The sequence below is a fragment of the Corvus brachyrhynchos genome, unplaced genomic scaffold (assembly GCF_000691975.1).
Source record: "Corvus brachyrhynchos isolate BGI_N302 unplaced genomic scaffold, ASM69197v1 scaffold10, whole genome shotgun sequence".
NCBI lineage: Eukaryota > Metazoa > Chordata > Aves > Passeriformes > Corvidae > Corvus > Corvus brachyrhynchos.
The window spans coordinates 2483546-2496119 of NW_008236180.1; the positions used below are offsets into that span (position 1 = coordinate 2483546).

Here is a 12574-nt window from a genome sequence, read left to right on the forward strand (position 1 = left end):
ATATGCTTGTCACAGGGGCCAGCAGACCACATTGAAATTCTTCTTTGGTTTTGGTTTACTTTTGAAACCATTTTCTTTCTCTGCTTTTGCAGCTTTATCCATCAAATAAGCCTGGTTTAGTTTGTTCTGAGCTTATCAAAGGAGTCTTCTGCTGACGTAAGATCCTGCTTGCTCAGTTTGGTTCAGCATTATTAGGGATAGTCAAAATAGAAAAGCTTCAGATGTGATGGTAGCCAGGCTGGATATTGCTTTGTGTCCTGAGTAGTACAGCTGTCCCTGGCCTGAGTCCCTCCCCCTCTGCTCCAGGGCAGCTGTTCAGAAGACCTTTGCTTCTTATGACGTAAACAGGCTTTAATCCTCAGCAAGATTTTGCCCCACACTCAGCAATTAACTTCTCCCACTTTCTTTGAAGGACCTTACAAAAATGTGCTTGAACATGCTGAGCTACACCTGGGTGTCCATCCCTGCCCAGACCCTCATGAGGCTCCCAGCTCTGGGCCAGCGTGTCTGCCATGGCCAGGTTGCCATCCCAGAGCCACCAGCACTGTTTTGCTCGTCTGGCAGGGCACGTGGCTGGGGGTGTATGGGGCTTAGCGGGGGCTGCTTGGCTCCTCGGCTCTGTGTGGGGGTCCACCAGCAGTGGCCCAAGAGCTGGCATTGCAGTAGAAGCAGGACACGTGTGCCAACATCTCCTCTGGAGCTGCTGCTCTCTTGAGTGGGATGAGGCTCTTGTGGCACAGGGTAATTCTTTGTGCTAAACGATCCCTCGAGATTTTTGTGTGGTGTAACACTGCATAAAATGAGTAAAAGCTGGCATCACCTCCCGCCTCCTGCTCTTGGAAAACAAATGTTGTTGCTGCAGGGTTATTCCCAGAGTGTTTGGAGACCCTCCCAATTGCTGAGCAGTGCTGTCTTCCCCAGCAAGCGGAGGTGGCTGCCTGTGCAGATGGAGGCACCCCTCATTTCTAACAGGATGCCTTGGTGCCATCTCCCTCCCTTTGATTTCTGCCCCCTTCTCCAGTCCATTGACTGCCCTGGGTACACTCACCTTTGCCCCTGCTCTCCCAGGTGTCCTTGCTGACTCCTTCCTTGTGTTCCCCCATTGCTTGCCTCTCCTGCATTCACCCCTCTTGCACTTGTCTCTACTCCCCTGTATAAATATCAGTGGTGACAAACTGCTACCACCAGCCCATCTGTTTCTTTGTACAAATTTGTAGCCAGTTTTGAAACGTGATTTATAAATATTGCTTTTGCAGCCAAGGAGTGACACTGATGGATGTCAGCACAGATGGATTCGCTAAGCTCTTGCTTAAATCCTCTCTTTTGCTTTGCACCTACCTCACTTGGCTCCTTCATGGCACCAGAAAGCCACCTCGGGAAGTGACTTGTTCTCAACAGGGTGGGGACCAGCACCCACTCAGGAGCACTCCTGTTGCAGTTGGGCAAGGCAGGAGCACCTGGCATGGTGGGGCTGCTTGGGGGAGCCTGGGGGGCTGTGAGCTGCCAGCAGTCTCAAGGCTCCCTCCGGAGTTCCTGGGTGTGGCACACAGAGCTAAGCTGGCTCTGGTGCTCCAGGTTGGAGACACAAGAACCAAGGGTGTCCCTGCAGGTGACCACATAGCTGAGTTACAGGTGGTTTGCAAGAATTGGGCTTTTGGAAACAGCACTACTGCCTATGGGTGTCTCTCCATGCGTTTTCTCTGTCTGAGGGAGCACTCACACACTTCCTGATTCCTCAGACAAGGAATAAATGTCACCTGTGGTAACAACAGCAATGATCCAGGAAGACGATGCCCATCATATGGAGTGACTAAAGGAAGATATTGAATTAGAGAAGCTGACCACATTAAGATCCAACTGGTGCCATTCCAAAGGCATTCGCCATCCTCTGCTTCCTAACTCGCCTTTTGCTGGGTCTTTCTGGCCTGAGAAAATTGATTACAGCAGGATCAAAGGCAATTAAAACCTGAAATCGTGTTCTCCAAGAAATGCTAATTGCGTTGGAAGGGATGGTAGAAAGCATTCAAGCCTGGCAACCTGGAAGGAGTGCTAGGTAATGTGGAGTGACACATGGAGCTACCGACTCCAGGGCTCAAGGGCTCAGCAAGCAGATGTCTGAACTCTCTGCAGGTCTCATTAAGAGCGTGTAATGGGTGATAGAAGATCTGAAAACCCTAACAATCAAAAACACAATGTTAGGATTTGAGGATTGCCTGAGGATAGAGGAAGCCTCCTCCAGCCCCACAGGGATGCCCCTCTCAGCACAAGCAGTGCAGATGCTCATTTGACCCGGGCGGGGGTGGGGTGTGTGTGTAAAAGAGCATCAGATCTCCTCGGGGCTGAGCAAACAGCGAAGGAGAAGCAGTGGTGCTGTGGCCTGGTACCCAGAGAACTTGCGAGAAGGAAGAGAAAAAAAGGAAAAACAGGACGTTTCTTCTACCAGCTGCACCAGCTGGGACTGGAGGAGGTCTGCTCCCTTCAGGCAGCTCCGGCAGCAGTGTGCCCGCAGGCCCAGCCGGATGCTGGGTGCTCCTTCCCAGAGCCGGTGCTCCGAGGCTCGGGTACAGCAGAGCAGCTGCTGGAGAAGGGGAAGACAGATGCTCACAGGGCGCTGTGAGTGTGGGAGAGGGAAGGGACATCAAAATCCCTCCTGCTCTTCTAGCGCTGTTTGAGATTGAGTTATGAGAAGGATTTATTAGTTCTGTCTTTGAGGCTGCCAAGAGCCTCTTTGGAGAGGGAGTCTGGGAGACTTAATTATTTTACTACTCCTAGTGACGTTAAGCTACCCACCAGAGTGTATTGCACTTCTAAACTTTCCTCTTAGGGCAGTATTGATGAGTGTCTGTGTGCTCAGCTCACATCAGTTCCTGCCTTGTCCGGTGACCTACCTGCTCCTCAGGTGGACAGAGGGGCCACCTCCTGCCCTGCCGCACAAGGTGATGTGATGTAACACAGGATAATGTCTGCGTGATCAGAGAGAGGGTGACAGAGGAAACCTATGGAGAAAATGTCAATTCGTGCAGCAAGAAGGCAGTGGTAATAGAAGGCTTGGGTTGGGGCATCAGAGGACACTCAGCACAGCCTTTGGAATGGTGTGACTGCAGCAGAAGTTGCAGCTTTGCAGGCACTGGGCAGGAAACCAAGTGTGGAGACCCAGACTCGTCTGTTCAGGAAAGCTGTGGATTAACGTCTGCTCACATTCCAGTGCTGCTCCTGAGAAGCTCTGCTCCTCAGCTCATCACCCCAGAAATGGATTTGGCAGGAAGCTGCTGCGGAGGAAGAGACACGAGGGCTGCGAGGCCAGGGCTGCCTGGGCTGTGCCAATGCAAACAAATCTGCACCAAAACACATCCCAAAGCAGCTGCCATGGGTCAGCTACATGTAAAGAAACAACGGCACCAAGAGGAACGACAGTTGTTTTATAGGAGGTTGCTTTGGATGCATTTTCCAGCATACATGTTCCACAATCAGGGCAAAATTTTCCCAGATCTGTGATAAAAAGGACTACAATCATATGGCAGCAGCACTGCTTCTTTTGGAGTATCTCAGAGGGGAACACAGAAGTCTGTGAGTAACAACCCAACAGAGAAGAGCTCATGGTGGTGGGGAGCAGGGGGTAATGGGCAGGTGCTGGAGGTAGGTGGTCCCTGCCAGGCTGGGCTCTGGCTGTCTAGCCTTGGTGAGCAGTTTCATTGGTGTACATGTGAAATTTCTGTGGATCTCTCTCCTGGAGGAAGGGCACCTGTCACCCTGTTCAGGAGAGAAAACATAGTTTCATGATGTTTAAAATAGTGCTTGTAGTTGTGATTTTTGTTACTCCCTTGCATCAAGTTTTGGGTCACGGGGCAAACTCTCAGCCCCTTCCTGAGACGAGGTTTCTCTGAGCAGACCTGCCTGTCATGCTGCTGTTAGATTTAAGTACCAGCTTCTTTATTTTGACTTGGTGGGTGGCAATATTTCTTTTTCAGTGGTGCCGGGCTGCCTGAGCTGTCTGGGTTGAGCTGAGGTTGGTGCCTGCTGCTCTGCCACTTGTATGTGCAGTTCCCCTTGATTTCTAGAGACTGTTTCTAAAAATACAGCATGCCTTGTCGCAGGTCGCTAACAGGAGCTGGAGCTGGCTGTAAACAGAAGGGAGTTGCCAGCCTCCTGCTGCATTTCCAGAGAGGTTTGGTGCTACCCCTGCTTTTACACAGTGCTGAAGAGCAGCTGGGAGAGTTCCCAAGCGCTGTGTTCCATCAGCCCCGGGTGAGGGTTGCACTGAGCTGCAGTGGAGGTGCAGGGCTGTGTCCTCGGGGATCCTCTGAGCCAGGATCTGACCCCAGTCACAGGCTGGTGACCTGACTGGTGTGACAGTGACAGCAAAGGTGACCTTCCTGGGCTGTGGCCAGAGCCTTGCTCTCTTACAGCACTTTGGTCTGTCCTTTTTGTCCTGTGGTTTTATCTCCACTCGATCCAGGTATCTGAGGCTTACTTTTAGCTGGGCTAGCTAGGAGTTAGTCCTGGCCTCTTGCTGAGATGGTGCCATTAACATTATTTATATCTCCCTGCTATGCTGCAGCAAGGAGGGGGGAGCAGCACCAAATGAGATCTCATTACCTTTGTGCAAACGATTAGCATAACAATAGGTTTTTTTCCTAGCTCATCCTTGGTAGGCCACAGGCAGCTCTCAGATGTTGCTGCCACCACACTTCGTTCAGCCTCCTGTTCCTCCTGACACCTCTGCCCAGTTGCCACGGTGCTGCTGCCACGTGCTGCTCCAGGAGTCTCAGCCACAGTGGCAGGTGTCCTGCAGGACAGGAGACTGTGCTGTGCTGTGCCCCAGTTGCCATGCAGTGCCTCTGGGATCTCCTTCCTGGCTGACCAGTGGATCTTCCCCATCCTGCACTCAGTGCATGCCTGCATCCTGGTTCTCCTCCTGTCCCCACTGTGCCCCATGTGCTCTCCTGCAGCACCCAATCCATACAGCAATTTCCGTGGTGGCAGCAGCCCAAGGGCCAGAGTTGCAGTAGATGTCTTTTCCAGTGGAAAAGCTGATTCCTAGAGAAAGGGGATGGTCTGGCAGAAATCAGGTCTGATGAGGAGAGTCCGTAGACAGCAGCACCTTGCTGTGAGTGGGCCAATCTATGGTTTATTAGATAAAGACTGCAGACAGTCGGCAGCGGCGTGTGACACCTGGCTGCAATTGTCACCTGCTGTTCAGCCCCATCCTGCCCATGCTGCTGCTGGCTGGCAGCCTGCAGCACCCCTGAGCAGGGAGTCAATCCCAGTGTCAGTCCCTGCCCCTGCCCTCCCTCCCTGCTCCTGGTCGGCAGCAGCTGCTCCTTGGGTTCATCACTGACACCAGGGCCCTGGAGGGTCCCGTGAAGTGGCTGTGTTAATGGGATCTTAACGAGTTGTGCTGTGCCAGCTGAGCCCCTGAAGCAGCAGGGTGTAAGCAGATGGGGAGGAGGATGCCTGACTTGGCTGGGAGGCTTGGAAGGAGCTCTGCCTGCTCCTTCAGGAGTTACAGAGGATCATTGGGGTATCTGGCCCTCTGGCTGAGGCAGGACCATTCACCCATGGCTCTTGGCTTTGGAAGCAGTGTCTGCTCTTGCAGTCTCAGTGCCACCTGCAGACCCTGTCTGTTCTTGTGTACATGTCAGCAATTGATTTTTATCCTGATTCTGACTCTGTGCCACTCTCAGAGGGTCTTTTGGAAGTTTTTCCCCTCTCTCTGTGCCACCTGCGTTGTTTGTCAGCGTGGTTCAGACAATCATGTGCTGCTGCTCCTGTGCCAGACCCACTCCCATGAGGTGCTGCTGGCAAAGGGGAACGTGCTGGAGTGGAGCTGGCCATGTTCAGGCACTCAGACTGCAGAGGGGCTGCCGTGCCAGGGAGCCAGGAGCTGGGTCCATGAGATGGAGGAAGGGGAAGCCCTAGGCTCTCTCAGGATAGCTGCTGGAGGTGGTGCAGGAATAGCTGCTGTTCATCCAGAGCACGGAGGAGTTCATGGCAGGTCCTGCAGGCTGATGTGGGGGTGACTTTGCTGCGGTTTTGCTTGTTCCCTGCAGACAACACGGCAGCGGTGCACACACAGAGAGTGGGCTTCAATCGCCAGGAGCAGGATGTGTACCTGCTCCCCATTCTGGTGGTGGACAGCGGCCCCCCAGCCCTGAGCAGCACAGGGACTCTGACCATCCGTGTCTGCGGCTGCGACAGCAACGGGGCCATCCAGTCCTGCAACAGCACAGCCTACGTCGTGTCAGCCACGCTGAGCCCCGGCGCCCTCATCGCGCTGCTGGTCTGTGTCCTCATTCTGGTTGGTGAGTGCCTGCCTGTCCCCCAGGTCCTTCCTGTCCTGTCCCAGCTCCACTCCATCAGCATCACATGAATGTGTGCAGGCAGGTGCTTGAGCACAGTGCTGTGGGCACAGAGCAGGCTCCTCTGCCTCCGTCTCCTCCCTGGTAGCTGCAGCATGGGGGCATGAACCTCAGCCCATGCTGGGGGGAACCAGTGGGGAAGCTCCCATGTTTGCCACAGCTCCTGCATGCTGGGCTCCACACGGCAGCCAGAGCAGAGCTCCCCGTGCCAGGCAGGTGTGATGCTGCCCAGCAGAGCCTGGAGAGCTGCTGGCTCGCTCCCTGCCTGGACGGGCAGGAGCCAAGAGCTGCTTGCCAGCTGCCATGCTGTACTGACAGCAGGCGTCTCACAGCAGATGGAGGGGGGGGTGTGCTCCCAGCATGTGGGCAGGGGTGGCAGGTGTGGGGCACACAGGTGTGCTCTTACCTGAAAAGGTCAGCCTTAGAGCATGTGTGAGTGTGTGGGCAGGACGCAGAGCTGGGCTGCAGTCAAAGCAGAGTGCTGCCCAGGTCAGGACCTGTACCTGGGAATGCTGCTGCCTGCCACACTGGCACAGCTTCACTGGGCACGGGGAGTGTGCGCTTGTGTGGGAAGGGGCTCTGAGCGAGGGGTGTTGCAGTGCCCTCAGGTTTAGTGCAGGACAGTTGATGGATGCAGCTGCTGAACGCCCTCTCTGGCCCCAGGGCTGGCTCCTGGCTGGCTCTAAGGGCTGTCCAGACACCTGCAGGAGCCAGTGCATTGTTTGGTGAGGTCTCCTCTCCTTGGCACAGCTCCACTCCCTGGCTACCGCTGCATCTCTGTTCAGAAAACCCTTTCCCACAGGGTGCACTTTACACTGGTTTCATTTTCCAACGCAGTGCAAACAAATTTCTGCCTAATTGCCCAAACGAATAAAGTGCACATCGATGCTTTAAAGGTGATGGGCTGAATGGATGATGATCCAGGACACAGCTGCAGCTCGCTGCTCAGGCTCTGTGCCATCTGCTCCACATTCACCCACCCAACATTTGGCTGCTACTGTGAGTCATGCACCCCCTTTTCCTACTCATCTTCTGCAGAACCCATCCGTTTGTCTGCCCAGCTGTGTGTTTATCCATCGCTTCCTGGTGGTCACGCTTCTGGCAAAGGAAGCTCCCAGTCTGCCCTGGGGCCCGGGCAAACCTCCCTCCAAGCCAGTACGTGGCACGGCTGCCGCTTGATGAGCCTGGCTGATGGGAACCGTCTGGCATCCCGGCAGGGCTCCCAGTGCCGGGAGGTGCTGTGCCTCCACACCTGCCACCAAGCAGGGCTTGTCCTCACCCTGCAGGAGCACAGCTTCCCTGAGACTCTGCACCCATCTGACTGTCTCTTCCTTTCCCAGTGCTGGTCCTTCTGATCCTCACGCTGAAGCGACACCACAAAAGCCACCTGACCTCTGAGGATGACGAGGACATGAGGGACAATGTCATCAAATACAACGATGAAGGGGGTGGTGAGCAGGACACAGAGGCCTATGACATGTCAGCCCTGCGCAGCCTCTACGACTTCAGTGAGATCAAAGCTGGTGATGGAGGTGGGGGGCCAGGAGAGGGGGGCCCGGGCAGAAACCCAGCCTCCGAGCTCCATGCCCTCCCGCAGTGGGTGCAGAGCCCAGACCTGGACTTCTCTGTGTTCAGAGACTATATCTGCAGGAAGGTGGAGCAGGCGGATGAGGACCTCTCTGTGCCGCCCTATGACTCATTCCAGACCTATGCCTTCGAGGGCTCGGACTCCCCAGTGCCCTCCCTGAGCTCCATCAACACCTGGTCCAGCGGCTCAGAGCAGGACTTCTCCTACCTGGGGGGCTGGGGGCCACGTTTCCGGCAGCTGGCAGCGCTGTACGCGGGGCGCAGGGGCGAGGAGGACAGCGAGGAGTCCTAGCTGCCCCTCCAACCCCGCGGTCTCTGGGCGCCTCCTGCACTGGGGCTCCACGCCGGGAGCTGCCGCTCGGGAATCGTGTGCCCCTGGGCCAGACTGGCTGCCGGCAAGAGGCAGCACCGTGGGCACCGGGCGACTGCTCCTCTGCAGCTGCCTCCGGCTCGGGTGGGCTCTACACCCACAGGGGGAGGCTGAGGAGCCCAGAGGAGCCACTGGGGTGTCCTCAGCTCCTCAAAGCCAGTCTCCATTAAAGCACTACGCATTAACTTAAGAAGGAGAAAATCTAATTCAAGAGGGTTTGGAGAGGGTTTCTCCCCCACAAATTATCATTTAAATAGATCTGTTCGGTGATCCCCATCCAGGAGAGGAAAAGCAAACCGGGAGCCTTTTGTTGTCTAAATTGTTTTTGTCACTTGAGTCAGAGCATTTAAAGAGCTTTGATTTCTTTAAGAGCTTTCCTTGCAGAGGGAAACAAGCTTTTAACTTCTGTTCAGATTTTCCCCTCCTAAGTTTACTTGCTTTTTGAAGTCTTCCTTCTCGCTGCTCCCCGTGGGCCTCTCGGCTGCCGGCATGGTGTTGGAGGGAGGATGCCACGCTGGGATCACATCCTGCACAGAATGCCCGCTCACCTCAAACCAGGCTTCCCTCCAGTGCAGCAATTGCTTCACCCCTGTCTTGCGATCACAGACGTGCTGGTGATATGAAGGGGATCCCCAACACTCCCTGCAGAGCAGACATTGTCTGTGGAGTCCTGGTGTGCCCCACAGCCCCAGTGACAGACAGGGATGGTCCCACCTGTCACCGAGGTGCGATGCTGTGGCCTGAGCCACAGAGCAGCTGGGGTGCACTGTTGGAGGGGCCCAGAGCAGCACCCCCAGGTGGGCTCTGCCAGCTCCTCACACAGGATCTGGGGTTTGCAGGGCTCCCAGCCAGGCACTGGCTGTCACCAAATGGTGTAAGGACATCAGTGCTCCCTGGTCCACAGTGGATGGGGGAGAGCTGCATCCCATGGAGGACCTTGCTGCAGGGTGCAGGAGAACCCCAGCCCCTGGCTGGGAGGAATAATTCCTGCTTGCACCCAGCTGGCAGCAAAGCATCAGCATTAGCAACAGAACAGCCATTCCCAGGAGACATGTGTGAGGCCAGAACCTGCTGGCACTGCTCTGGGGCTGAGCTGGCTGCAGGCTGGGCAGCAGGTCTGTGGCACCTCGGGGTACCCACGGTGTCCCCACCCTGGCACAGTATCCTGCAGCAAACCAGCATGAGCTCCCTGTGGGACTGCTTTTGCATGTAATCCCTGGGTTTGGGAGGCAGGTCAGGAAGGTGCCAGTGGGATGTGCCATTGCTCCTCAGGCTGCAGATGATGCTGGAGGAAAGCACTGGGTGCCCAGTACCTTCCCAGCCCGCCAACTACCACAGAGAAAACTGAACAGCCTGTAGCGTGATGTCCTCACACAGCATCTCAGGCCGGCCTGGCTGTGGTGCAGCTCCTTATCTGTTCATGTTGGGAAAAAATCAATTATATCATTGATAGGTAACTGATACAGTCTCCCAAGGCCTGACACATCCTGGGCTTGTCATTGGGTTTGTCCTTTTAGTTTAACCACAGGCACTGTTTTCTCTCCTCGGAGACGGTTTAACTGTAAATGTACATGCGTGTCCATTTTTTTACTGTGTGTTGCTTCCCGGCTGCTGGCGTTGGTCCTTTGGCTGCAGCACGAGACCCGGCAGCAGAGAGGGACAGGACCTGTCTTTGCCACAGTGCCTGCCCTCGGCTGCTCCTGCCCACTGCCACCACGGCCCCTGTGCAGAGCCCCAGCTTGGCTCATACTGGCACCAGGAGCTCCTCGCTCCTCAGGGCCTCTCTGGTCCTGCCGAGGAGGCGATGGGTGCTGTGGCTGGCACCTGTGCCCAGCGTGCTGCTGGTTCACTGTGATGATGCTGGGGACACAGCAGGGCCCTCGAGTGCCAGCTCTGGCCACGCCGTCTCAAGCAGGTGACACCCCGCACCTCCAAGCAGGAGAACGGAGAAAGCCCTCTCTTTCCTCAGGAACGTGTTCGTGTTTTCCCTCTGGGCTGCAGAGCCGTGCCCGGGCCCCTCCGGCACTGGCCCTTCCTCCAGCCAAGTGTTGTGCAATAGCAGGGCTCTGTCCTAGGAGATGGGGTCTGACAGGGTACGTGTTTAGCAACCCTCCCAGCGGGTTCTCCCCCATCCCTGCCCGGCCCGTGCTCCCCGGCGCACATGCACGCACGCTTGCGTTTTAGTTCCTATCCCACGTGTAAATACGGGAGGAGCGCGGTGCCGAGCGGTCCGGCCGCGCCGCGCTGCCCGCACCCCCTGCGCGCCCCCGCAGGAGGAGCCGGCAGCTGCCACCGTGTCTGATGGAGTCACTTCGGTTCTGTTTCTCTACCCAAATGAAATTAGAAGGTTGATTTCCTCACCCTTGTTATTTTTTCAAGGTCTTTCTGGGCCCTGGAAATAAATTATTTCCTTGTCGTCTAGCCTGAGTCTTATGTGCCTTTTTTGTCCTTTTTCCTTTCCTTACGTTGCCCCGTCATTGTGGTCCCGTTGGTGCCTTCCCCGAGGGGCTGGGTGGCTGCCTGAAGCAGGATGAGTCGCGGCACAGCCAACCCCCGCCCGCAGCATGCTCCCACTGGCAGGATCTCTTGCTTCTTCCCATTTTTCATTGAAATGCTCATCAGAAAAAGCTTCTTCAAGAGAAGGGTCATTTTTTCTCTCTGAATTTGAAGAAAACTGAAAAAAAATGCCCTTGGTTTTCTCTATCCTTTCAGGAGAAAGTTGGGTTGTGCTTTGAGCAGCCCAAACTATTCCAGGATTTTATAATTCTTCTTTGCTTCAGTGTAGCTGGGCGTTGTCAACAGCTTTGGTAGCTGACCCATTCTCATTTTGGTGATGGTGTGTTACAGCAGCGTTCAGCCACTGGCAGCAGCTGAAAAGCCTTCCTTCAAACTCAGTTTTAATACTGATATGATGTAAATAAATGACATTCTGGACTGATCACAGCGAAATCAGTTGCTTCTGGTTTCCTTGATGGCCTGGGAAGCCTCACTGAGGTGGCTGCAAATGCTCCAGCACCCATCAGTGTGACAATGGCACACCATGGAGGGATGGAGCAGGCACGGAGAGAGGGGACATGGCTGAACTCAGTGGTGGCCTGAGTGTAGGTCAGCAGATAGAACAGGCAGACTTTAAAATGCTCCATAAAGCAACAGTCATTTAAACAGCATCTTGCAGTCCTGGCTCCAAAACAGGATTATTGTTCCCCCAGGTATTTGAGTGTTTCCTTATCCTTCACCATCCCCCTGCCTCCACTCCGTCCTGCTCCCTTGACTATTCACTAAATGTTATGGAAGAAGCATCTGGTGACCTTTGATGATAGCAGTTAGTGGGATGCTGTGACAGAAGGGGGAAGTCTTGAGGCCAGAGGGTTTTCCAGAGGCACAAGGTGTGCTGCCAGACCTCAATGTGCGTGTGGTTTTCCTTCTCACACTTACAATGAATGCCTCTACAGCTGCCAGCCTTGAGGAAGCTTTTCTGCCAGCATCACCATTAATTGCCCCCTCACAGCAAGTCTGTCAGCACTGTGCTCACAGCCGCCTGCTCTGGCAGATCTGGACACTCAGCCCGTTGCTGTTTGCAGAGAGCTGAGCATTGCTGAGTGTTTGCACCCAGGTTTCCAGCCCAGGCCCTTGGCAACAAGAACTCTTCATCCAGCAGCAGCTCTCCAAGTCCTGCTGTCCCACTTCAGGCACTTTGGGTCTCTAGAGGCTGGGGCCTGGAGTATTCTCGGAACTCCACATTGAGGAGGAGGAGGTGTCTGCAGTCACTGTGCTCGTTGCACTGGAGGTGACAAGTGCCTGGCATTGAGTGATGAGCCTGTGCTGTGCAGGAGGATTTGCTTCTTGTGTACTGTGGGGAAATGGAGAGAGCTTAAAGCAACAAATTGCCAGTCAGAACCAGACCCTTCACTACAAAAGAGGAGGATTATTGAGAGCTTTGATTGCAGAAGCATCTGTGAACATGCTTGAATAGCTCCATGCCTCCTCAACACAGCCCCTTCTGAGGAAATTTTCCTATAGCAGCTTCTCTCTCTCCAGCAGTTGCACAATTGCCTCATTGCAGAGCAGGGTAAGGTCCCTCTCCTCCTCCTTCCGCACGAGGGGAAGCCAGTCCTGGCCTGCAGATGATGGTTCTCATCACATGGGAAGTGACCTGTGGCTGTCTACTGGCAGTACTGGCCGAGGACAGTGGCCCTTGCCACTGTCACATTCTGAACGGGTCCTACAGGGCTGGTGCCACTGTGTCCCGTCAACCACT

The 12574-nt window shown here is 55.0% G+C and overlaps 1 protein-coding gene across 1 annotated transcript in view; it reads left to right on the plus strand.

The window, feature by feature from the left end:
* Positions 1-10737, plus strand: part of CDH22 (cadherin 22) — a 52961-nt gene extending 42224 nt beyond the window's left edge. Inside the window, exons 10-11 of the mRNA XM_017733193.1 lie at positions 6051-6302; positions 7700-10737. Coding sequence (XP_017588682.1) covers positions 6051-6302; positions 7700-8238 — 791 coding nt within the window. The 3' untranslated portion in view covers positions 8239-10737. The remainder of the gene's footprint in view (positions 1-6050; positions 6303-7699) is intronic.
* Positions 10738-12574: the final 1837 nt, after the last annotated feature.